Source organism: Elephas maximus, chromosome 22 (assembly GCF_024166365.1).
Source record: "Elephas maximus indicus isolate mEleMax1 chromosome 22, mEleMax1 primary haplotype, whole genome shotgun sequence".
Taxonomy (NCBI): Eukaryota; Metazoa; Chordata; class Mammalia; order Proboscidea; family Elephantidae; genus Elephas; species Elephas maximus.
The window spans coordinates 72,527,947-72,550,934 of NC_064840.1; the positions used below are offsets into that span (position 1 = coordinate 72,527,947).

Sequence of the window (22,988 nt, forward strand, 5' to 3'; positions counted from 1 at the left end):
ATATGAAATTGGTGATTTGTTTCTCTATCCCCTTAAAATATGACATTGGAATTTGGATCGGAAGTGCGTTAAATGTATAGATGGCTTTTGGTAGAATAGACATTTTTACTATGTTAAGTCTTCCTATCCATGAGCAGGGTATGTTTTTCCACTTAAGTATGTCCTTTTGAATTTCTTGTAGTAGAGCTTTGTAGTTTTCTTTGTATAGGTCTTTTACATCCTTGGTAAGATTTATTCCTAAGTATCTTATCTTCTTGGGGGCTATTGTGAATGGTATTGATTTGGTTATTTCCTCTTCGGTGTTCCTTTTGTTGATGTAGAGGAATCCAAGTGATTTTTGTATGTTTATTTTATAACCTGAGACTTTTCCAAACTCTTCTATTAGTTTCAGTAGTTTTCTGGAGGATTCTTTAGGGTTTTCTGTGTATATAATCATGTCATCTGCAAATAGTGATAACTTTACTTCTTCCTTGCCAATCCGGATACCTTTTATTTCTTTGTCTAGCCTAATTGCCCTGCCTAAGACTTCCAACACGATGTTGAATAAGAGCGGTGATAAAGGGCATCCTTGTCTGGTTCCCGTTCTCAAGGGAACTTTTTTTTTTTTTTAATTGCTCACCATTTTTAATTGCAAGCAACAGAAATTAATTCTGGCTATCTTAACCAGAAAAGCCAGTTTTCCAGAATACATTGGGGGCTCCACAGAATCAAGAGAACCTAAGTTGGAAAATGGACATGAACCAAGGCAGCTTGAGAAGCACAAGAGCAGAAAGAACAAGGGCTGCCTTTTAGCAGTAATCAGCTGGTCAGGGCTACAGACTACTGCCATTGGCGTGGGCTTCAGTCACTGATGGACACCATCACAGTCCCTTTGCCTTTGAATGACTTGCTTTGGATTCAGAGTCCAGGATGGGAGTTTCTGGTTGACTGAGTCTAGTCCATATGACCAGGCCATCCCCCCAGGAGACAGAGAGCGGGTAGATCTTCCTGCTTCAGTGTGTGTGGTGAGGGGCAAGACCATGAATCCCACCAATACTGCATACTATGAGGCTGGCCCTAAAAGGACATAAAGTTGGATGTTAGGCACCCAAAATAAGCCAAACAATGTCTACCACATTGTAGTACCAAAGTGTATCTGTATGGTGCAGTGGAGCTACAAGCAAACACAAGGTGGAGACTCTATCTGTGTGGTACAGTGGAGCCACAAGGAAGCACAAGGTGGCGGACCCTACTGGTGGACAGGAACAGCTTCATAGAGAATAAGACACAAGAGGAGCCTTCAAAGATAATTATTCTTGTCAGATGGTCCATAGGAGAAAGGAAGCTCCAGGAGGAGGAAGCAGTTGAGCAAAAGCATAAAGACGTCAAGTGTCTATGGCATATACCAAGGCGGAGCAGTGGCATTAGATAAGGAGCTTACACCAGAATATAAACCAACTAAATCACTAGGGGGATGCTTTTGTTGCTTTTATCTTCAATTGCAGCAAGAGTTTCTCAGTAAAAGAAGCGGTGCGTTGATTTACATTCTGGTGCAAAGTCTCTGTCTCATTGTAACACACAGTCCTTGACTGGCTACCATGAGTCGCTTTGCTAGAGCACAGGACATGGGGTGGGAGTGGGACAACACAAGAGAAGAGCTGGGGGGTGGTAATGTAAAGGATGAACTTCGGGGCACAGAACTGAGAAGGTGAGGAGCCTGGTGGGCCTGGAGGTCCTTACTCTATTGGAGACCATTAACCTAGTCCCCCAGGTTTAGTTCTTTATGCCAGTGTTGGTTTGTGACCATGTTTTCACCAATCTATAGTGAAATGAGAACATTAAAGACAGCTTAGAAAGTTTAAAAAAAAAAAAAAAAGTAGAAAGTTTTTCATAAAGCTAACTGTCATTCAATTTTAAAGGATTTTATGGCCTTACAACTTTTGGAAGGAATGAATTGCCCATTTGTTTATGCAGTTATGGTGATAGGAAATGATACCCAAAAACCAAACCCAGTGCCGTCGAGTCTATTTTGACTCATAGCGACCCTGTAGTACAGAGTAGAAGCGCCCCATAGATTTTTAAAATATTTAGTATGAAAAAATTTTTTTTTTTTTTTTTATTCTTCATCTGGCTCCTGGATCCTCTATCACTTTGAGATTTTGCTGGACTGTGAAATCCACAAGAGTGGGACCTCCTGGACCAGGTGAGGGTCTAAAGCCTCAGGCCGAGGCAGCAGGAAAGGAGAGGGAGGATAAGAGGATTGAGATGGAGGAGATGGCATTTCCAGAATAAGTCACTAGACAGTTCAGATGTTACTCTACTTTGTATGCGCCTTCCTGAACCTTCAATATAGAATCAGATTATGTATAAAAATAGTGATAATTCCATGGGCACCTCTTTTGAGTCAATCACATTATAAATATATTTTATGAAATACACTGATACACAATTCATCCTCTCGATTCCACTCCGAGAAAATCACCACGTGGCTGCTTTGTAGCTGATGACCACAGTCTTCACATCAGAGCTTTTTTTTTTAAATCTCTCTTCTTTTTTTTTTTTTAACAGTTTCTATTGAGCTTTAAGTGAACGTTTCAGAGCTTTTTTTTGAATGATTTTTTGCCAGTGCAGTGACTGTGGGGTCCCCCATTCCCCATCCTGCCTAAACCTCCTTTCCCGAGAAGGAAGACAACGACGGTAACAACATCCGCTTCTGCTCAGGTATTGCCTTTCCTTATATCGGGGCAATCCTCTTCCGCACTGATGTTCCGGGCACCCTATTACTTTTATCTTAACGCAGGCTGAGAGCTGGTTTTGTCAAATTGACACCAGCAGCAGAGGAAGCCTGGAGAAAGCTGGGTATTATATTATCATTAAAAAAAAAAAAAAAAATCTCATATTCGATTTTCTTGTTCTTTCCTGGCATTCTCTAATCTACAAAATCAAAAGGAATCGTAATATAGTTACAGTGAATATGGCCTAGTCACTGCCTGTACAGGCCAACCTTTAATAACAGATCTCATAATCAATATTGTGCTTCCAGTCCTTTTTCCTACTTTTTGTGTTGTTCTCCTGGAATCACCCCCCCCCACCCCCCCAGTACACTCTCCACCCAGATATTACCACATTTGATTTCCTTGACTTAGATTTTGGACGTAATATCCTATTCCTGTTGTTGTTAGGTGCTGTGTATCTGTTCCAACTCACAGCCACTCCATGTACAACAGAACGAAACACTACCCGGTCCTGCATCATCCTCACAATCACTGCTATGTGTGAGCCCATTGTCACAGCCACTGTGTCAATCCGTCTCATTAAGGGTCTATCCTATTCCTAAGTGAAGTCAATTTAGACATGTAATCCTAGAACATTTTCAGTAAATCAAAGCCTTCTTTGGGAATACTCAATTTCTTTCCCCTAAAATATAAAAGACAAAAAAAAAAAAAAAAATTGCTGTTCCATGGCGACCCCATGTGTGTCAGAGTGGAACCGCGCTCCATAGAGTTTTCAGTGGCTACTTTTTTCAAAAGCAGATCACCAGGCCTTTCTTTCAAGGTGCCTCTGGGTGGACTCTAACCGCCAATGTTTCTGTGAGCAGCTGAGCTGGGTAACTTCGCACCCCCCAGGACTTCCCTCTAAAATATACTCCCCTCATTGTGTCCACTCTCTTTGAGCCAATATTGCTCAGAAGTAACTTTCTAGTCCCTGTGGAGATTCTAGAGAGGGCCACATTCAGCCACTGCCGCACAGTGTGCTGTCTTGAAGCTCTGAGATTGTTCTGCTCATAGGATTCCTATTAGAAATGTCCCAAGTTCCGTTTCCTATGGTTTCTATTGTAATCCTTCTGAGAAGAGTAGGGATTAGAACCCTGTTCTAGGTACTGTGTTATTTAGAAGGAAAAAGATGTGGCAGTCAGCTTCTGTAAAAATTACAGCCTTGGAAACCCTTTGGGGAAGCTCTACTCGGTCCTGTAGGGTCACTATGAGTTGGAATTGACTTGACAGCAATGGGTTTTTTGGTTTTATACTTAGAGTCAAAGTGTCACCCGAATTGTAAAAGCTGATATTGTTTAATATCTATGCTTTTCATTTTTATCAATAAATCATAGCTTGCTCCCTAATATTGTTGTTCAGCTGTTACTCTTACTCTTATATTGGCCTGTAGCTTCTTGAGAGTGGAGACCACACACTTTTCATTCTTCTCCTGGCTTCCAAAGCAGCTGTTCAGTACTTGGTGCTTAGTAGCTGCTCAGTCAGTATTTCTGGTATTAAATTTAATTATGATGTTGCTGTTAGCTGCCATTGAGTCGCTCCAACTCATAGCAACTTTATGCACAACAGAATAAAACATTGCTGGTCCTGTGCCACCTTCACGATCCTTGGTATGCTCAGGTCCTTTGTTGTGGCCACTGTGTATTTTAAGTGCCTTCTGACCTACAGGGCTCAGCTTCTAGCTCTGTATCAGACAATATTCTGTCGTGATCCATAGGGTTTTCAATGGCTAATCTTCAAGAGTAGATTCACATGTTTTTTTTCCTAGCCCCCCTTAGTCTGTAAGCCCCAAACCTTTCCATCATAGATGTCCCTGCTGATACGTGAAATGCCAGTGGGATGGCTTCCAGCATCATAGCAACAGAAAGCCACCACAGTAGGACAAATGTAGGGGTAAATGTTGGTCATCTTTGGTGTTCTAACTTCATTCCTTTTCTTACTCTGCATTAAATCTGTGGATTTCAGTTAGAAACGTCCTAACTGCCCTAACTGCCGAGTCCTAGGTAGGGATGATTTTCTAGTTATCTCTAATCCAGCCTGCTCTCCTGAGCTTCATACCCACCTGACTTAGTTGTTCTTCAGATACTATGTGAACTCCGTCATCAGGGAGTCTTCCCTCTGTCTTCCTCTGTCAGTCTTGCCGTCTCTTCTCCTTTATAAGACACCTCTCATACTGGATTAGGACCCACTCTGCTCCCGTATGACCTCATGTTAACTGATAACGTCTTCAAAGACCTATTTCCAAACAAGGTCACAGTCACAGGTACCGGGGGTTATGACTGCAGCGTAAGTTTTTTGGGGAGACACAATTCAATCCATAATGCTGACTAAGGCACTGACACTCACGTTTGTTAGCATGAAGTAGCTTCTCTGAGAGAGCTAATACTCTTAGCTGCTGACACCTGAAAGGAAAGCACCTAGGCAGCCATGTCTGCTGGTGACACTGGAAGAGACTAGGTCAGGGCCTGGAGGGGCACATCCAGGGCACAGCCTGAGGTATGGGGACCACATGGACACTGGAAGCAAACCTCATCTCCGTATAATTCAGGCAGCCTCTAAAACCGCAGAAGGAAAGAAGGGACCCTTTGGTTGGCAGCTCTTCTGCTCCCTTTTCTTGAGCCCTCTTTCTGAAAGTGAACCTCTGTGGCTCTCACTGGCAAAGACAGCATACCTGCATGTGATGGAGAGGTGACTGGAGCTTAATTGCAAATTAATTAACATGCAAATTCAGAAGACCGGAGAGCAGCTTGCAAAAATGCCTGCTATGAGAGCAGCGTATCAGCGATTCTTAGATAGTGGCTCAGACGGGGGGCGGGGTGCAGAGCAGAGGGAAGCAAGTGTGCACCCACCCCACCCCACCCAGTCCTGAGACTTACTGTGTGTGTCGTCATTGTCGCTAGGTGCCATCAAGTCAGTTTTTGACTCCTAGCCACCCCATGTGACAGAGTAGAACTGCCCCATTGGCTTTTTTAGGCTGTAATCTTTGCGGGAGCAGATTGTCAGGTTTTTCTCCTGCAGGGTCACTGAGTGGGTTCTAACTGCCAGACTTTCAGTGAGTCGCCAAGGGCTTTACTGTTGTGTCACTGGGGCTCCTTTGTGTGTGATGAGAAGTACAATTAGTGGCAGCATGGTGTCTACATAAAGGATATGGGGACTAGGGATAGTGGCTAAGAATGAGATCTAATTAAGGTCCAATCGTCTCAAAAAAAAAAAAAGCTTGCCTTCAAGTTGATTCTGATTCATAGCGACTCTAATGGCCAGAGTAGAACTGCCCCATAAGGTTCCAAGGAGCAGCTGCCTTGGTTTGAACTGCCAACCTTCTGTTTAGCACCCTGACTTCTTAACCACTGCACCACCAGGTATCCAAAATCATTTGTAGAGGAGGACTCAGGCCTGGAGGTTTTGTTGGATGGGCTTGTCCTCACAGGACACCATTCTGTAGCTTTTTGGCCTGTGACAGGCATATTTTAGTAACTAGGAGCCTTTTGAGAACCCTGGTGGCACAGTGGTTAAGAGCTCAGGCTGCTAACCAAAAGGTTGGGAGTTGGAATCCACCAGTTGCTCCTTGGAAATGTTATGGGGCAGTTCTACTCTGTCGTGTAGGGTCACTAGGAGTCAGAATCGACTCTGGCACACAACAACAACAACAGGAGCTCTTGATGACAGACCTACTCTATTGTGAAAAAGAAAAATTAAAAAATGGAACAATGAAGAATGACTTGGAGTACTCATCAAGGTGACCTGGAAGTAGCTGATAATCTGACCAAATATTGGGCAATCAAATTGGCCTGAAATGATTTAATAACATTTAGTAGTATCTTCTTAAATGGTATCCATTCAATTAAGCCACTGGATTCAGAGTTGATTCTCCATGCTTGTAATTTTTCCAGGAACAAGATGACATCATCAAATGTAGTTTTTTTTAGAAAAAGCCCTGTATATTTTACAGAAAGCTTAGGACTTGATTTATAAACTGCTCTTACACTTCTTATAATTCACACTTCATGTATCAACAGTGCTTTCTCATCCCTAGTGCTCAGCATGGGTCAAGAGGCCAACCTGTGCAATGGCTAGTTCAATATTTTTATTATGTAAAAATATCATGAAGTATTTGTTTGTTTTTCTAGCAGGGCCTGTATTCCCTTCAGAGACTCCTACAAAATGATTCATCGTGTGAAGTACCTCACCGTTTGATTTCGCTCCTGTGATTTCTCGTTTACGTTACACACAGAGTTACTCAGAAGAAACAACCCTCAGTTTGAGGTGGTAGCTGCCAGATTCACCAAGAGGAGGAGCGATTCTCCTGTGATCGCAAGATGACTCAGGTGAGTGGCTTTCAGCTATTACCGCAATTCAGGCAATACGGTTGTGTGGCAATGCGCCTAGTCAATAAACCTTATCAGCCCCAGTACCTGTAATTTTATATTTATGACAATGTGATTGATAAAAAGTAACTTGGTGTTTATTTTTGTGCTAGGTGGGAAAAGGATTTCAAAATGGTCGTACAGAGTAAGTAAAAATTACAGATTGGTTCCTGTTCTCCAAAAAAAACAGTTGCCGTCGAGTTGATTCCAACACCTGGTGACCCCATGTGTCAGAGAACTGTCCTCCACAGGGTTTTCAGTAGCTGATTTTTCAGAAGAAAATTCCCAGACCTTTCTTCTGAGGTACCTCTGAGTGGGAAGCTTCAACTTTTTGATTAGCAGCCAAGTGTGTTAACCATTTACACCACTCAGGGACTCCTGCTGGTCTCTGGGAGTTTATAATCTAGCTGGGAACAAAGGTGAGATTTCAAGGTAGTATCAGGAGAAACACCCTAAGAGTAATAGAGATCCTAAGTTTGGGGTATTCAGAAATACTGAAAGCAGCAGCTGTGCTAGATTTTTCAGGTAAGATTTTGGAAGGGTAAAGAGATCGGAGAGCATTTAAGCAAAACTTCAGCAAGGACTTGAATGAGGAACTATACAAGGTCCACTCGGGGAACGGTGAGCAGATGACTTTGGGTGGAGCCAAGAGTTCCAATTACAGTACTTACAGAAAAAAAAAAAATTGCCCTCTAGTCAATTCTGACTCATAGTGACGCTATAGGACAAAGTAGAACTACTCCATAGGGTTTCCAAGGCTATAATCTTGCAGAAGCAGACTGCCACATCTTTCTCAGCAGAGCAGCTGGCGGGTTCAAACCTCTGACCTCTCAGTTAGTGGCCAAGTGCTTAACCACTCTCCACCAAGACTCCTTAGTTACATGAAATAAGACTGGAAAGGTAGGCTGGGGCCAGGGCATGGAGGATTTTGAATGCCAGACAGAGGAGTGCAATCTTTACCACATAGGCAGTAGAAACTAAAAAAAAAAAAAAAAAAACCATTGCCATCAAGTCAGTTCCAACTCATAGTGACCCTATAGGACAGAGTAGAACTGCCCCATAGGGTTTCCAAGGAGCAGCTGGTAGATTCAAACTGTCGACCTTTTGTTTAGCAGCCGAGCTCTTAACCACTGTGTCACCAGGTTTCCATAAGCAGTAGAGGCCCCCTCAAAGGTTTTCAGCAGGGAGGGGATATTAGCAAAGAGATGTTATAGGCAAATCAATCCAGCACTGGCATGGAGTAGAAGCTCTAGTCTGCTTTTCCTGGATTCTTGCAGGGAAAATAATGTTTTACAGCCAGCAATAATACATTTTATGTTGTCTCTGCAGCTGCCTTTTACCCTAGCAGTGTGTGTGTGCGCCTCCGTAAGTGAATATTAATGAGAAGGGAACGTTGCAATCTCCTAGCATTGTGCATAGAGGTGAGGGGGTAGATGTGTGGGGAGGTGTCAGGGTGGAGAGGGGGACAGAGAGACCAGCTAGAAGGTTGTAATAATAGCTGAGATATTAAGTTGTGGCAGTAGGAACAAAAATAAGGAAAGACAGCAAAGATGGCAGCACTGTGACAACCACTCTGATCTTCCCTTAGGCTGGCATTGCTGACAGGATGTTCCAAGTATACCCTGTTGCTGGAGGGCTCCAAGAGAGTCCTTTCATCTATTGGCAGGGAGCCCTGCTGGGCACGCTGATCACCACAGTACATCCCTTCTGAGGTGTGTGCTGTGGTTGTGAAGAACTCTTCAAGTCTGTAATAATTAAAGTCCTTTGACTGCAAACATGAAAATAATTCTTACTTCAGCAAAAAGGGATTCATTAGGAGTGTGCTAAGTAGCTGATACAACAGAAGGAAGAGCTGAAAATCAAACCTCAGGGAATTTAAGTGGTTGTCGTTAGTTGCCATCAAGTCGATTTCAACTCAGAGTAGAACTGCTTCATAGGGTTTTCTTGACTGTAATCTTTATAAACCCTGGTGGTGTAGTGGTTAAGTGCTACAGCTGTTAACCAAGAGGTTGGCAGTTCAAATCCGCCAGGCGTTTCTTGGAAACTCTATGGGGCAGTTCTACTCTGTCCTACAGGGTCGCTATGAGTCAGAATCCACTCAACAGCAGTGGGTTTGGTTTGGTGTTTCAATCTTTATGGAAGCAGATCACCAAGTCTTTTCTTCCGAGGTACTGCTGGGTGGGTTCGAACTGCCAACCTTTAAGTTAGCAATCAAGCACAAAATGTACCACCTAGGGACCTTTAGGAAAGTTAGGAATGGGGAAGAAATTTGGGGCCCATTACTTTAGGGTTATACCATTGGCATTACCATTTGACACCAGCCACCTCTTATCCTGTTTGTCTCCATTCAGTAGTCAGCTTCTCAGGGGAGACTGATTGGCCTAGATTGCATCATGGGCCCACTCCTGTCAGTCATGGCTAGCAGGCCTCAGCTTCACTTGGGGTTCCAAGGCACAGTCCCACAAAGGAAGAGAGAATAAGCAGAAATATTTAAAAAGTATTTCGATCCATAGAATCTGTAGAAGAGTCCTGATCAAAAGTGGGGGGGAGGGAAATGTGGAACAGAATATCAAATTTTCAATGGAATCCAAACTTTCTAGAGCCATCGAGGCTGGATACACCCCTGAAACTATTGCCCTGAGATAATCTTTAAACTTTAAACCTTAAACCAAAAAGGTATCTCCTCAAGTCTTCTTTGAACCAAAAAAATGGCTTGTCTTAATTAGTAAAGCATGTTTGCTTTGAGCATTGTGCTCTTTTAAAGAATTATCTCTATGAGATCAAATTGACAACCGCACGTCTAAAGGTTGGATGGGAAGCTTAGGGGGCAGTGGGTTTAAGGTAATGGTGATGGAATAATCTGGGAAAGGATAGTGAAGAATGGTAGTACAACCTGAAGAATGTAATCATGTCGCTGGATCATCCATGTAGAGATTATTGGAATAGTGGGGATCTTTGGCTGTGTATACTTTCACTAAAATCTAAAAAAAAATTTTTTAAGTATCTTGATCTTTTAAATGCCTAGTGTTGCAAATACTTTGCACAAGTGCATGAGCCAGGTATGGGGTGATCAAATATTCCATAAAACTTGAAGTCTCCGGAAATGACTTGTCACTACTGTTCTTGACAGATCCTCTGCTCCTTTCAAATTAATGGCTCACTGTTAAAAAAAAAAAAAAAAATACTGATCTTGACGTAAAATTGCCTCCAGCAATGCCTTCATGCCTTCATGTTGCTCCTGGGTCCACTCTTTAGGAAACACAGAATAAGCGTCCTTTCTCCGGGCCTCTCTCCCTTCCTTCCTTTTGTAGTGGTCAGCTTTTCAAACACATCGAATGACCTGAAGTCACTTGGTTTGTATGCCTTGGAGCCCTGGTGCTTGGCTGCTAACCAAAAGGTCAGCAGTTTGAATCTACCAGCTGCTCCTTGGAAACCCCATGGGCCAGTTCTACTCTGTCCTGTACAGTCGCTACAAGTCAGAATAGACTCGATGGCGACTGGCTAGCTCCATTAGATTTTTCAAGTTTGCTACTTTCTTTGCAAGGCAGGTTAACAAGATCCTAAGAAACACAGTGGCTTGACCTCCTTTGGGCCATTCTTGAACCGATACTTCCGATAAGTGCAATTTAAAGTGCAAGAAAAGAAATGTTAAAAAATAAAAGTTGCATAAAAAAAAAATTGTCGTTAAGTGGATTTGGACTCATAGCAACCCTGTAAGTTGCACGGTGATGTAATTTTTGTAGAATTTCTCTCTCTCCTGCTTGTGCTTCTAAGCTGAGGTCTAAGGTAAAGTTCCCAATTTCTCCTGCACTCATTTTAAGGCGTGTGGTTTTATGCAGAAGCCGGCTGACTGACAATGCCCTGCTTCAAATGTTTATCACACTGGAGATGAACATCAGTAGCTTTAATGTAATACATTAAACTCCAACTTATTATACCTCTGCACTTAACAGCAAGACTTTTTAACCCTCTTGGCTGTAGAAATCAGCACTTATTTTGGGTTTTATTTTTTTAATACAAAGGTTCAAACTAATTTTGGTTGCATGGATTCATGTATAGTCAGTTATTTGACCAGTTGAAGTTAGAGGGTATAAATCTATTTGCCAGCCCTATTGCGAATAGATATAAAATTAATAACAAATATATAATGATGTATTTCTATCTCTTTTTTCCTTCACTGTATTTTTGATCCTTATTAAATCCAAGCTCTCAGGTCTTTACCGACCTTTCCAACTCTCATTTTCTGGCTTCTTTTGCATCACTGTATGCGAATCTCTTCAGAATCACTCAATAAACAGCAAAAGCTGCGAAAGCCGGAGCCTGTGCGAGGCAGAACCCTGTCAGAGAAGGAAGACTCAAACTACCTTCCACTAAAACGTGCAATAAAAAAAGGGTAAAGGATAGAAAATCAGGGGAACCTAGGACAGAAGTGGGGAGTGTGTTGACACGTTGTAGGGAACACAACCAATGCCCTGGAGCGCTTTATGTACAAACTATTGGATGGGGTAACTAATTTGCTATGTAAACTTTCCCATAATGCTAAGTAAAAAAATTTTTTTATAAAAGAAAGAAATGTGGTAAGACTGCACCCTGTTTGAGGTGGAAAACTTGGAGACCCAAAAAAACAAGGCAGTCCTGTTGAGCTCTGACTCTCTCAGTTTTCACTGTGTATTCCTTTCCCCTTTTCGTATTTGCAGAAAAACTTACAATGGTTATTACTTCATTGCCAAACCATTATTTTCTGAACCTTATTTCATGGGTAAAAAGTAAGCATTTACTAGCTTTTGGGCTACTGTGATGATGTTACAGTGAAGGTAGTGTTCTTTGCAGCTTGTAAGGAAATGTAAGAACAGCACAGCTTTTGCAGTTGTACCTGTACACAGTTGCCATGAGTCAACGCCAGCGCATGACGTGTGTCAGAGTAGAACTCTGCGCCACAGAGTTTTCCAAGACTAATATTTTGGGAGTAAATTGCTACGCCTTTCTTCTGAGGTGCCTCTGGGAGGACTGGAACCGTCAACCTTTCTTGCTTTAACATTGTGTACCACACAGGGACTTGGCAGTTGTAGGTGCCCAGTTTGGGGAAGTCTGCACTATCCCTCAGCCATCTGGTGCATGCCGTGACCTGCTTTCCTTGGGTTGGCCCTCTTTTCCCCAGGATGGATCATGAAGCGGCCCAGCTGGAGAAGCAGCATGTACACCAGGTGTACGAGAACACCGCGGCTTACCTCAGCGACCTGCAGAGCAAAGCCTGGCCTCGTGTCCGCCAGTTCCTCCAGGAGCAGAGGCCAGGGAGCCTCATTGCTGACATAGGTAACCCAGGGTCCTGCCCCAGGGTGGAAAATATAGTCCATCTTGCCTTTCCTTTTCAGATTCAGTTTTCATTTCAATTCTAAGAAGAAGACTGAAATTGTATCCTTGGCACCCCAGTGCCTAGAACACTCACGTTATAGCAGAAATACTTATTGTCAAGGTAGCTAGGAGAAAGGTTCCCCAAATCTACATTTAGACAGTGGTGATCTTTTCAGAGCCTCTGTGCATACCCCTTCCACCAAAATGACCTGACATTGACTGAAAAGCTCAGGACTGAAGTGACCACTTGTGAAGTGGCCCTTTTTAAATGTAGAGACATTCACATTTGTAAATACAACGTTTTGCACTGGTGGCCCACCTTGAGTGGTTCTCAAGGTTTCTACAGAAGAGCCAGAATTATGGGATCATGGAAGAGGTCCTATACCTGAAATTGATTTCATAGATCCTTTCCCTTAATGGTTCTGTAGGCCTTTTATACTTAGATCATATCTTTATACTTAGATCATATCTTCATTTTAGATCATATCTTCATAACCACTGATTAGCCTAGTGGACTTTGGCTCAGTATCTTTCTGACCTGAGAAGTGGTAAGCCACAGCTCAGTAGATCTAAGACTAAGATTTAAGACGTGCCACAGAGCCCTGATGGCACAGTGGTTAAGAGCTCGGCTGCTAACCAAAAAATTGGCAGTTTGAATCCACCAGCTACTCCTTGGAAACCCTATGAGGCAGTTCTACTCTGTCCTATAGGGCTGCTATGAGTCAGAACTGACTTGATGGCACCTAACAATATAACATTTGGAGCCCTGGTGGCAGAGTGGATAAGTGTTCTGCTAACTAAAAGGTGAGCAGTTCGAATCCACCAACTGCTCCTTGGAAACCCTATGGGGCAGTTCTCCTCTGTCCTGTAGGGTTGCTATGAGTCTAAATTGACTCGACAGCAACAGGTTTGGTGTGTATGTGTTTTTTTTTAAGAACAACAACAATATAGATTTATAGTGAAAATTGTGTTTCAACCTTCCCAGATAAGGCATTTCCCCCTAAAACTGCTTTCTAAAAATTTCTAGCATTTATAATCATAAACCTGTACTTACAAATTCTGCCTAGTTTGACATTCACTCTAAATACTGGTAAGAGAAACATGTACGAGCCAGGGCTTTGGGCTTGTTAAAGGCAGTGGAAGCAGTGGGAAATTTAGAAAAAGGCTGTATGTCACATAGAAATTGAGAGTTTTTGAAAACAATCTCTATCATGTCAATTTTTTAAAAAAATGATTCTGGTTTCAGAGGAAGCAGTGAGTTTGGAACTCTTACCACCTACCGTTCACGCAAAGTACTGGAAACTTAAAATCAATGGGAGCAAGGGGATTGTTTAATAGCTTCAGGACAACGCCATAGATATATGAAAATCATTATCATCCTCGTTATCGTCATCATGAGAGTTAATTTTGCATACCCGACATCAAAATAAATTCCACATGAAGCAGAGGTTTTAAGTAGAAGAAAATGAAATCATCAAAGCCCTAGAAGACAATTACGTTATTTTAAAAATAGTCTCAGAGGCATGAGGACTCTCTCTGTGTCTAACACCAAAACATCCAGAAATGATAAAAGGTTGATATCTTTGACCACATAAAAATTAAAAAAATCTACAAGGCAAAAATCTAGACAAATATATAAACAAAGTGAAAACACTAAAACAAGCTAAGCAAAAATACCTGTAAGATATTTAGTGTGTAACTTGTAGTTAACTAAAATTTTATTAAGCATGTCTCCCCATTCCCGAAGCAAGCTCTTTTGTGATAATGGCTCATGGATGGAAATTAAGTGTGGACAGCAGATATCAGGGACTAAGTGAGCAAAAACTATAATCTAATGAAAAGAATTTTAGTTATTGTTATGGGTTAAAGTATGTCCCCCCCAAATGTGTGTCAACTTGGCTAGGCCATGATTCCCAGTGTTGTGTGGTTGTCCACCATTTTGTCAACTGATGTGATTCTCCTGTGTGTTGTAAATCCTATCTCCATGATGTTAATGAGATGGGATTAGTGGCAGTTATGTTAACGAGGTAGGACTCAATACTCCCCTTTCGTATTTCTGTTGTCATAGCACTAGGTAACTAAGACAGTTATCCAAAGGCAGCAGGTATGCCAAAGTACCCTCAGGAAATACTTTGACCTGGCCAGTAAGATTGAGTCTGTTAGACAATGCTCGGATGGCATTCTGTGGCTTGAGATCTTTCCTTGGATCGCTTAGAAAGGCGAGAAAAACCAGAGCGAAATTCTTTTTTGAGTGAGACTTTTTTTTACCTTTTTATTGTAAGTCACAGACAAATGTCCTAACAGGACTGATAATTTTGTTTATGTATATATATAATAAAAATTACCTTTTCAATAATTAAGATTCAGTTTGCCTCTTAACTCTTATTACTCGGAGCTCTGAGGTCAGATTTAATATGGTAGATTATTCTCTAATTACCGTTCCCTCACTGAGTCAGTAAAAATATAAACCACTACTGTGTGGCAGCCACTGTGCCTGCAGAGTGAAATACATGCCTTCATCTCTGGCCTCAAGAAACGTATATAAAGTAGGAAACACATAGGTTATACTCTTCTCTTTCTCACCAGAAAAGCAAATTCTCTTTCGGTTAAGATCTCGCCAAAGGACTCCCAAGGAGGTGGGAGGAGTGAAAAAAAAAGTAGTTGTTTTTGCAAACTTCAGAGAAAACAGTCAGATTAACCTAGTTGTTTTCAACAAATACTTGCCCACAGTGGACTGAAGCGTTTTACTGAATCAAGGCAGCGATCTGTTTTCGTCTTTAGCGTGGCGTGGTACAGAACACAAAACAGAGGCGCGTGTAAACATGCACTTTTTTTTATTTCTCTTTAGCTCCTCGCGAGGTTGTCATTTAATGAGATTCTGTGAAGAAGCCTGATTGTTACGCGGGAGCTTGCTGTGGCGTCGTTCATGTTCCGGTTTACTTCTTCACACTTAAGATAATGGGGTGACTAGGCCTGGCAATAGTCTTCATTTCCTCATTAGGATAAAATCTTCCCTTTCTAGCATTGCTATATGTGCACTTATAAAATGGCTAATTGCATCGTACTTGGGAGTTCCACTACTGCCCTTGAGAGTGAATGCCATTAGAAATGAATGTGGGATAAATCAAATGTGCCAGGGGCGCTGGAGATATTTCAGGAGCTGTTTAGATTTGAAGAGACCTCCGTTTCCTCATTATTGTCAGTTGCTCTCTGTCTTAGTTGTCTAGTGCTGCTGTAACAGAAATACCACAAGGGGGTGGCTTTAATAAGAGAAATTTATCCTCTTACAGTCTAGGAGGATAAAAGTCCAAATTCAGGATGCCAGCTCCAGAAGAAGGCTTTCTCTCTGTTGGCTCTGAAGGAAGGCCCTTGTCATCAATCTTTCCCTGCTCTGGGAGCTTCTCAGTGCAGGAACCCCAGATCCAAAAGACACACTATCCTCCTGGCTCTTCTTTCTTGGTGGTATGAGGTCTCAGTGTCTCTCTGCTCACTTCTCTCATATCTCAAAAGAGATTGGCTTAAGACATAACCTAATCTTGTACGTTGAATCCTGCCTCATTAACATAACTGCTGTTAATCCCATCTCATTAACATCATAGAGGTAGGATTGACAACACATAGGAAAATCACATCAGATGACAAAATGGTGGGCAATCACACAATACTGGGAATCACGGCCTGGCCAAATTGATACATATATTTTTGGGGGACACAGTCCAATCCATGACACTCTCCGAACAGTTCCTTCTAGCTTTACTGGTCTATGAACTTGTTTTTATTAGTATCTTTGAAGTTTCTCTTCCATTTCTCTAAATGTAATCCCTGAGCCAATAAAAAAAGCAAAGAAAAAAAATTGTGAGGTTATCTTTCTTAATGTATGACTATCATCTCTGAAATACATAGGATTTTAATTTCAAAATACTTTGTGAATGATATTTTCCCCATGATTGCCCTCAAATAGTGGGTATTCTTTCTCCACGAGCATCATCAGGAACAGTGGCTATTTGATCTAAAATGTTTCCAAGAACCCAATCATTTACACTGAAATAATAATGTTGGAATTTTTTAACACGCAGACTCTCCACTGTCTCAGCTGGCACCAGTGAGCCTTAATTATGCTTTTAGTGTCTTTGTATAACTTTGAAAAGTACCTATTAAGAGAAGTTGTTAAAGAGTGTTGTGATGTATTTCAGAAGTAGCAAACTAATTATCTTTAAATAGCTGTAGATTTTTGAGGCAGAAAAATATATAGCTTATACCTGTAGATATAAAAATCTCTGATTGATATATTTTTTAATATTTCTGGAAAGGAATTAGATGGTATGTCTGTGCTAGAATGTAATACAAGGTGCTGGATGAAAGCTTTGTTTCCAGATGGCTATTCATTCACTAGTGTTTTTACCTTCTTCATCGATAATATCAGTGAGATCTGTGTCTTACTTACCTAATGCTGCTATAACAGAAATACCACAAGAGGATGGCTTTAACAGAAATTGATTCTCTCACAGTTTAGAAGGCTAGAAGTCTGAATTCAGGGAGATATTTCTAGCGGAAGACTTTCTGTCTCTGTCAGCTCTGGGGAAAGGTCCTTGTCATCAATCTTCCCCTGCTCTAGAAGCTTCTCAATGCAGGAACCCCAGGTCCAAAGGACCTGCTCCACTCCTGGCACTTCTTACGTGGTGACATGAGGTCCTTCTCCTCTTTGCTTAATTCTCTTTTATATCTCAAAAGAGATTGACTCAAGATAACAACTTAATCCGTAGATTGAGTCCTGCCTCATTAATATAACTGCCTCTAATCCTGGCTCATTAATGTCCTAGAGGTTAGGATTTACAACACAAAGGAAATTACATGAGGTCACACAATGGAGGACAAACCGCACAATACTGGGAATCATGGCCTAGCCAATTGGACACACATTTTGGGGGAACACAATTCAATCCGTAACAATCTGGTTGATCTAAATCTTTGAGCCACATAAATCCTGACTCATGGGGTCTCTGTCACTGGAAAGTAAATGTCAAAAAAATGGTCTACTTAAGAAAAAAAGAGCTCTCTGTCACAGTAGTACGTGGAGTTAAGACGTCATTTAAAACTCAGCAGTTACATGGATTGAATGATAAGTTGTTAAAAATTCTTTTTTTCATTGAAATTCAAATAAAAAAACTTGAAAAGGATATTTTAGTCTAAAATTATTTACATCCATGGAAAAGCTGTTGGCGATGTTTTGTTTTATATAGCCAACAAGTGGTAAGAATGTCTGGAAATAAATGCTGTAACCTATATGCATACATTACGAAATACGTGTGTGACGGTAACTGATGTTAAGAGACTGCACTGTCTCTGGGATATGAGGGAGCTATCGTGTCCTGCTGCGGGCCAGCTAAGATGTTTTGGTTGTGAACGTCTGATACTGTGTTGTGCTCTGTCTTGGTTAGTTAATAGAAATTTACTTAAGTTCTTTGTTATAAGACAAACTGACTTTTCTTCCACCACCCGTTAAGAACAACATGTAACACAGGTGTTTCTCTTACAGGTTGTGGGACTGGAAAGTATCTTAAAGTGAACAGCCAGGTATATACGCTGGGCTGTGACTACTGTAGGCCATTGGTAGAGATTGCCCGGAACAGAGGATGTGAAGTCATGGTATGTGACAACCTTAATCTCCCCTTTAGGGATCAGGGCTTCGATGCCATCATCTCCATAGGAGGTAAGGCAGCCTGGTCACACGTTCACACTTCACCATGAGAATAATGTAACATGGTTGAGGCCACTCTCATGATTCAACACCCATTCTGTGTAGAAAGGTCTACATCATTCATTTTATGTAATTAAAAAATATATATTTCAACTGGTTGGATGATTTAGCTAATAACAGACGCACTTGTGCTACGTATGATTTTTTAAGTAGTTAAACCTTCGGTGTCATTGTATACTTTGTTTTGGTTGTTGTTCTAATAAAACTTTATTTGCATAATGGGGAAGTGACCTGGATTTGGCCCATAGGCTGTGGTCTCCCAAACCCTGGTCTGCTGTTTGCTGTTGTTGTTAGTTGCCATTGAGTTAATTCTAACTCATTTCAGCCCCATGTGTGTGGAGTAGAACTGCTCATATTGTATGCTTTTTGATGATTCCTTCCAATTTCTTTTTACTTATGAGTAAGCAAGTATTAGAGAGGGATTTTATGCCCTGAAAGCAGTACTTTGTTATATTGAAATAAGCCAGATTCTTCCAACGTGAAGTAGATTTTCAGGAGTCATATTACCTTTTCAGGCTACAAGAGTGCCCTTTATTAACAGAGCATTGTAGGACCCGCCTGCTGAATGTGACGCAGAGAATGTGTCATCCAATCTGCCATTCACTGGCACTCAAGCCACTGGAGAAGATGGGGCCCACCTGGTCCCAGATTGTGCTGTTTTCATAATGCCACTCGGCTCCCTTCCTGCCAGAAAGTGTTCATGAATCTCGGGAAATGTGCTCTTCACCTTCTCCCAGTAAATGTGCCCATAAAATACCCAGGCCCCCCAAAATGAAAAGACACACCAAAAATCCTTGTCTAAAATACACACAGGTAAGACTCGTTTTACCTGATACGTGTCTCCCTGAAGCCCAGTGTGTTAGTCACATTTAAGTATGCTGGAGAAAGTTTCCATTTAAGGGAATCCTGTGGCAAGTCCTTTTCCACAACAAAAAACACTTGTCGAAGCAGTGTCTGCTCCAATACATTTAAAAAAATTAATCTATTTTCACACAACAAACTCCATTAAAACAAGGTGATTTTATATAAAACTACTATTCATGATACAAATACAGAATAAGACTGTTTCCTCTCTCCTGAAACAGACAGGAGGTTGATTTTTTCAACATTAGCTGGAGATTGTACTTTTTATGTAGGAAGTGGAGGCAGACCTGTAACCCATAATCTTGGAGCTAGTTAGGACTGACAGGGAGTGGTTGCCACGGACACCTGCTCTATGACAGCCCTACTGGGTTGCAGTTGAAACTGTTGGGTCCATTTTGGTTGGAGCAGTAAGAGGAGAGAGTCTTGTTGAACTAAGTGACACAGTACAACGTGTGGACCCCTTAGCAGAAAGAAAGGGTTCGGCTTGGCCTTTCGCCCTGAATAACTAGAACTGGGAGAGAGAGAAGTGCTATCTCTGCTCCACTTTTGTTCACGTTAGTTTTAGGCTCTTCGAGGCTAAGGACAGCCAGGCAGTGGGGCTAAGCCACTGGTAGGGGCTGTGGATAGTGTTCCACCATGCCTTCTGGGAGGTGCTCCCTGTTAGCATCACTGGTAGGGACTGTGGATAGTGTTCCACCACGCCTTCTGGGAGGTGCTCCCTGTTAGCCTCACTGGTAGGGACTGTGGATAGTGGTCCACCATGCCTTCTGGGAGGTGCTCCCTGTACACCTAGCTAAGTCCTCCTCCACCGGGTGCAGCTGAAATCTCATGCCTCGTCCTCAGTGGAAGTAGAGCACACCCGGTTACCATCTTGTAATTAAAAATGCTTCCTTAATGGACACATAACCCACGATTTTATGAGCTGTAACTATAAATTAACACAGCGTGGTAATTATCAGCCCAGGCTTCTCATTTAGAACTCTATTATGAGGAATTTCAATAGACTCTTCTCTCTTCTGCCCACAGAGGTTTACTTCCCCGATTACAGGTGTACATGTCAGCACTTCTTCCTTAACATAAAGAAAGGTATTTTTTGCTTTCCAGGTCTTCTAGTAATAGTAATGTGAGAGGTAAATATCATACCTGTTTATACATTCAGTATGTTTTACTGGAAACCCTGGTGGCGTATTGGTTAAGAACTACGGCTGCTAACCAAAAGGTCGGCAGTTCGAATCCATCAGGCGCTCCTTGGAAACTCTATGGAGCAGTTCTACTCCGTCCTATATGGTCCCTATGAGTCGGAATTGACTCGACAGCAACAGGTTTGGGTTTGTTTCTTTTTTTTTGGTATGTTTTACTAACAGATTAGAAAATGAAACGCCCTTTCTACTTACTTTTAGAATAGTCTGGAAAAGTTGTAGGGAAATTTGACAATATATTAAGATAGTGTGAGTTAACTATACCTTTTTTGCTAGAGGTTCTCTACCGGGGTGACGTTGCTCCTCAGGAGATATTTGAGAATGTCTGGAGGTTGTCATAACTGTGGGGGAGTGCCACTGACCCCCCACAAAGAGTAATTAAGTAGCGGGAAATGTCAGTAGTACCCACGCTGTGAATGTGAAACCCTGCTTTATGCTAAACCCATAGATTCTGACTGAGATGGCTTATAGTTTGGGAGACAAGACAAACACACTTGAATTGTTGAATAATAAATATATCATAAAATATAAAGATATAAGAGGACTTTAAAGTCAATCTTGTATAACTTTCCATCTGATTCTGGAATCCAATAATTGAATTCAGCCTACTTATTTTCTGGGCTCTCTGCAGGAAAACATTGCTATAGGATACATAGAGTGTTACATTTTTGCCTTTAAATTGCAATTATGGTTTCTCAACAAAAGGAGACATCTTTTGAATCTTTTAAAAAGTCGACATAGTTTCCTGACATTGACAATTCATATAAATGCATCCCTTAGTCTTTGTTTTAGTTCTATTCACAGCGTTTCTTTATAGAACATGTCTATATATGCATATTAATATTTTATATATAATGAATAAATATTTGTAAACCCTTTTTTTCTTTTTCAATAACATTTTACTTAAAGGTAGTTATTATTACATGTTAAATATAAACATAAAAGAAATTCACATATTTTCTGGGTAGAATTATGGAATCTCAAATATTGGTGAATTGATGCATAATAAATGCTTAATAAATGAATATCAAGACTTTCTGCCTTAAAACAAAACAACCACCACAAAATCTTTTGTAAGCCCTATATGGTACAAATGGTTAACACACTCAGCTGCTAACCAAAAGGTTGGAGGTTTGGGCCCACCCAGAGGCACCTCAGAAGAAAGGCCTGGCAATCTACTTCTGAAAAAATAAAATATTGAAAGCCCTGCGGAGCACAGTTCTACTCTTGACACACATGAATTGACACCATGATAACTGTTTGTCTTGTTTTTGTTTAAATAGAAACTGAAATGAAATTATTGTATTAAAATAGTCCTGTTTTAATGATTTCTTTCTTTTATGTCAAAAAAAAAAAAAAAAAGATTTGGGGAACATACCCATAGAAGTTCACAGTGAATTAGGTGTAAATTGTGGGAGATATTAATGAAGACTCAGATTTAGACATGAACTTTGGGTGTCTCTATCAGTCCCGTCCCTGCTCCCTCTTCCTCCCGGTAACTCAGTGACCAAGTCCCTGCTTCTAGAAATATATACTTTAATTTAACCACTCTAAAGGGCTCTTTCCTTGGAGGCAAAAACAAAACAAAAAGTAAAAACAGTCTGAGGCCTAGTGAGATAAAATGGTTGGTCAAAAGTCCCAAGTCTGGTTACCGATGGATCTAGTAGCAAACACACTGGGTCCTGTTCTGCTAACACATTTGCCCAGTGTGCCTCCAGCTTTCTTACGTTGTGTGTGGTAGAGCCATCATGGTGAGACTGGAGGTGCTGTCTCTCTCCCTCTCTATCCTCACTCCTCCCATCTGAACAGGAGTGTTCAGATTTTGCCTGGGGCTAATTTCCTACCTGAGATATGTGGTAGGCACTTGTGTGGAAAAACAACTGGATGTTTTCCCTTGACATAGTGCTTGGTTAAAGCCCCCCAGGAGCTAACAGATCAGCACTTTCCATATATAGATGGATAAAAACATGCCCTGGTGGTGTAGTGGTTAAGTGCTACAGCTGCTAACCAAGAGGTCGGCAGTTCGAATCCGCCAATCGCTCGGGCAGTTCTGCTCTGTCCTATAGGGTCGCTATGAGTCGGAATCGACTCGATGGCAGTGGGTTTGGTTTTTAAGGACATGCTTAAGACTAAGTGAAGGCAGTTCCGCTGGAATCTCACGCTGACTGTCGCCATTGGAAGTAAAATGATGACCAGTCTGTTTGTTTTTAAAAATATACCCATTTTATATTATATTAAAATTAAAAAAAAATTGTAAGCAATCATTCGGACTCTTGTTGGGCTGGTTATCTTTGCATCGTCTAAACAGAAAAGCAATCTTTAACATTTTTCTCTACTTCTGTTTACTTTATTAGTTTTATTAATGCTGACCAGTGTCAGAATCAACTGGACAGCAATGGGCAGGGTAGTAGCAGTATTAATCCCTGTGTGCTTTAGAAGTACCTATTACTCATTGGAACAATAAATTAGTTCATAGAGTTCTACCAGGAAACATTTGCCGAACTTAGGGATCCCTTTAAAATTATATTAATTCACAGTGGTCATCCTTCTGGTTAATAAAATTCATAGAATTTTGGAACTGGAAGAGATCTTACGGATTCTTTATTCTAGGCTTCTTATTTATAGACGAAGAAACTTAAAACTATAGAACTTAAATAATTTGCCCAAGAGCCCCTGTCTAATAAGTAGACGAGCCAAAGCT

General features: G+C 41.2%; 1 protein-coding gene across 22 annotated transcripts in view; it reads left to right on the forward strand.

Moving 5' to 3' along the window:
• The window catches only part of TRMT9B (tRNA methyltransferase 9B (putative)), a 67,146-nt gene that overhangs the window by 34,816 nt on the left and 9,342 nt on the right, over nt 1-22,988 (forward strand). For 11 of the 22 annotated variants that reach the window (XM_049866115.1, XM_049866110.1, XM_049866122.1 and 8 more), the window contains 3 exons: nt 6,878-7,075; nt 12,273-12,427; nt 18,003-18,176. In XM_049866115.1, the coding sequence (XP_049722072.1) occupies nt 12,274-12,427; nt 18,003-18,176 (328 nt within the window). In that variant the 5' untranslated portion in view covers nt 6,878-7,075; nt 12,273. Of the gene's footprint in view, nt 1-2,165; nt 2,183-6,877; nt 7,076-9,055; nt 12,428-18,002; nt 18,177-22,988 lie in introns of those variants that run through there. The other 11 variants (XM_049866112.1, XM_049866113.1, XM_049866114.1 and 8 more) reach the window with 5 other exon arrangements.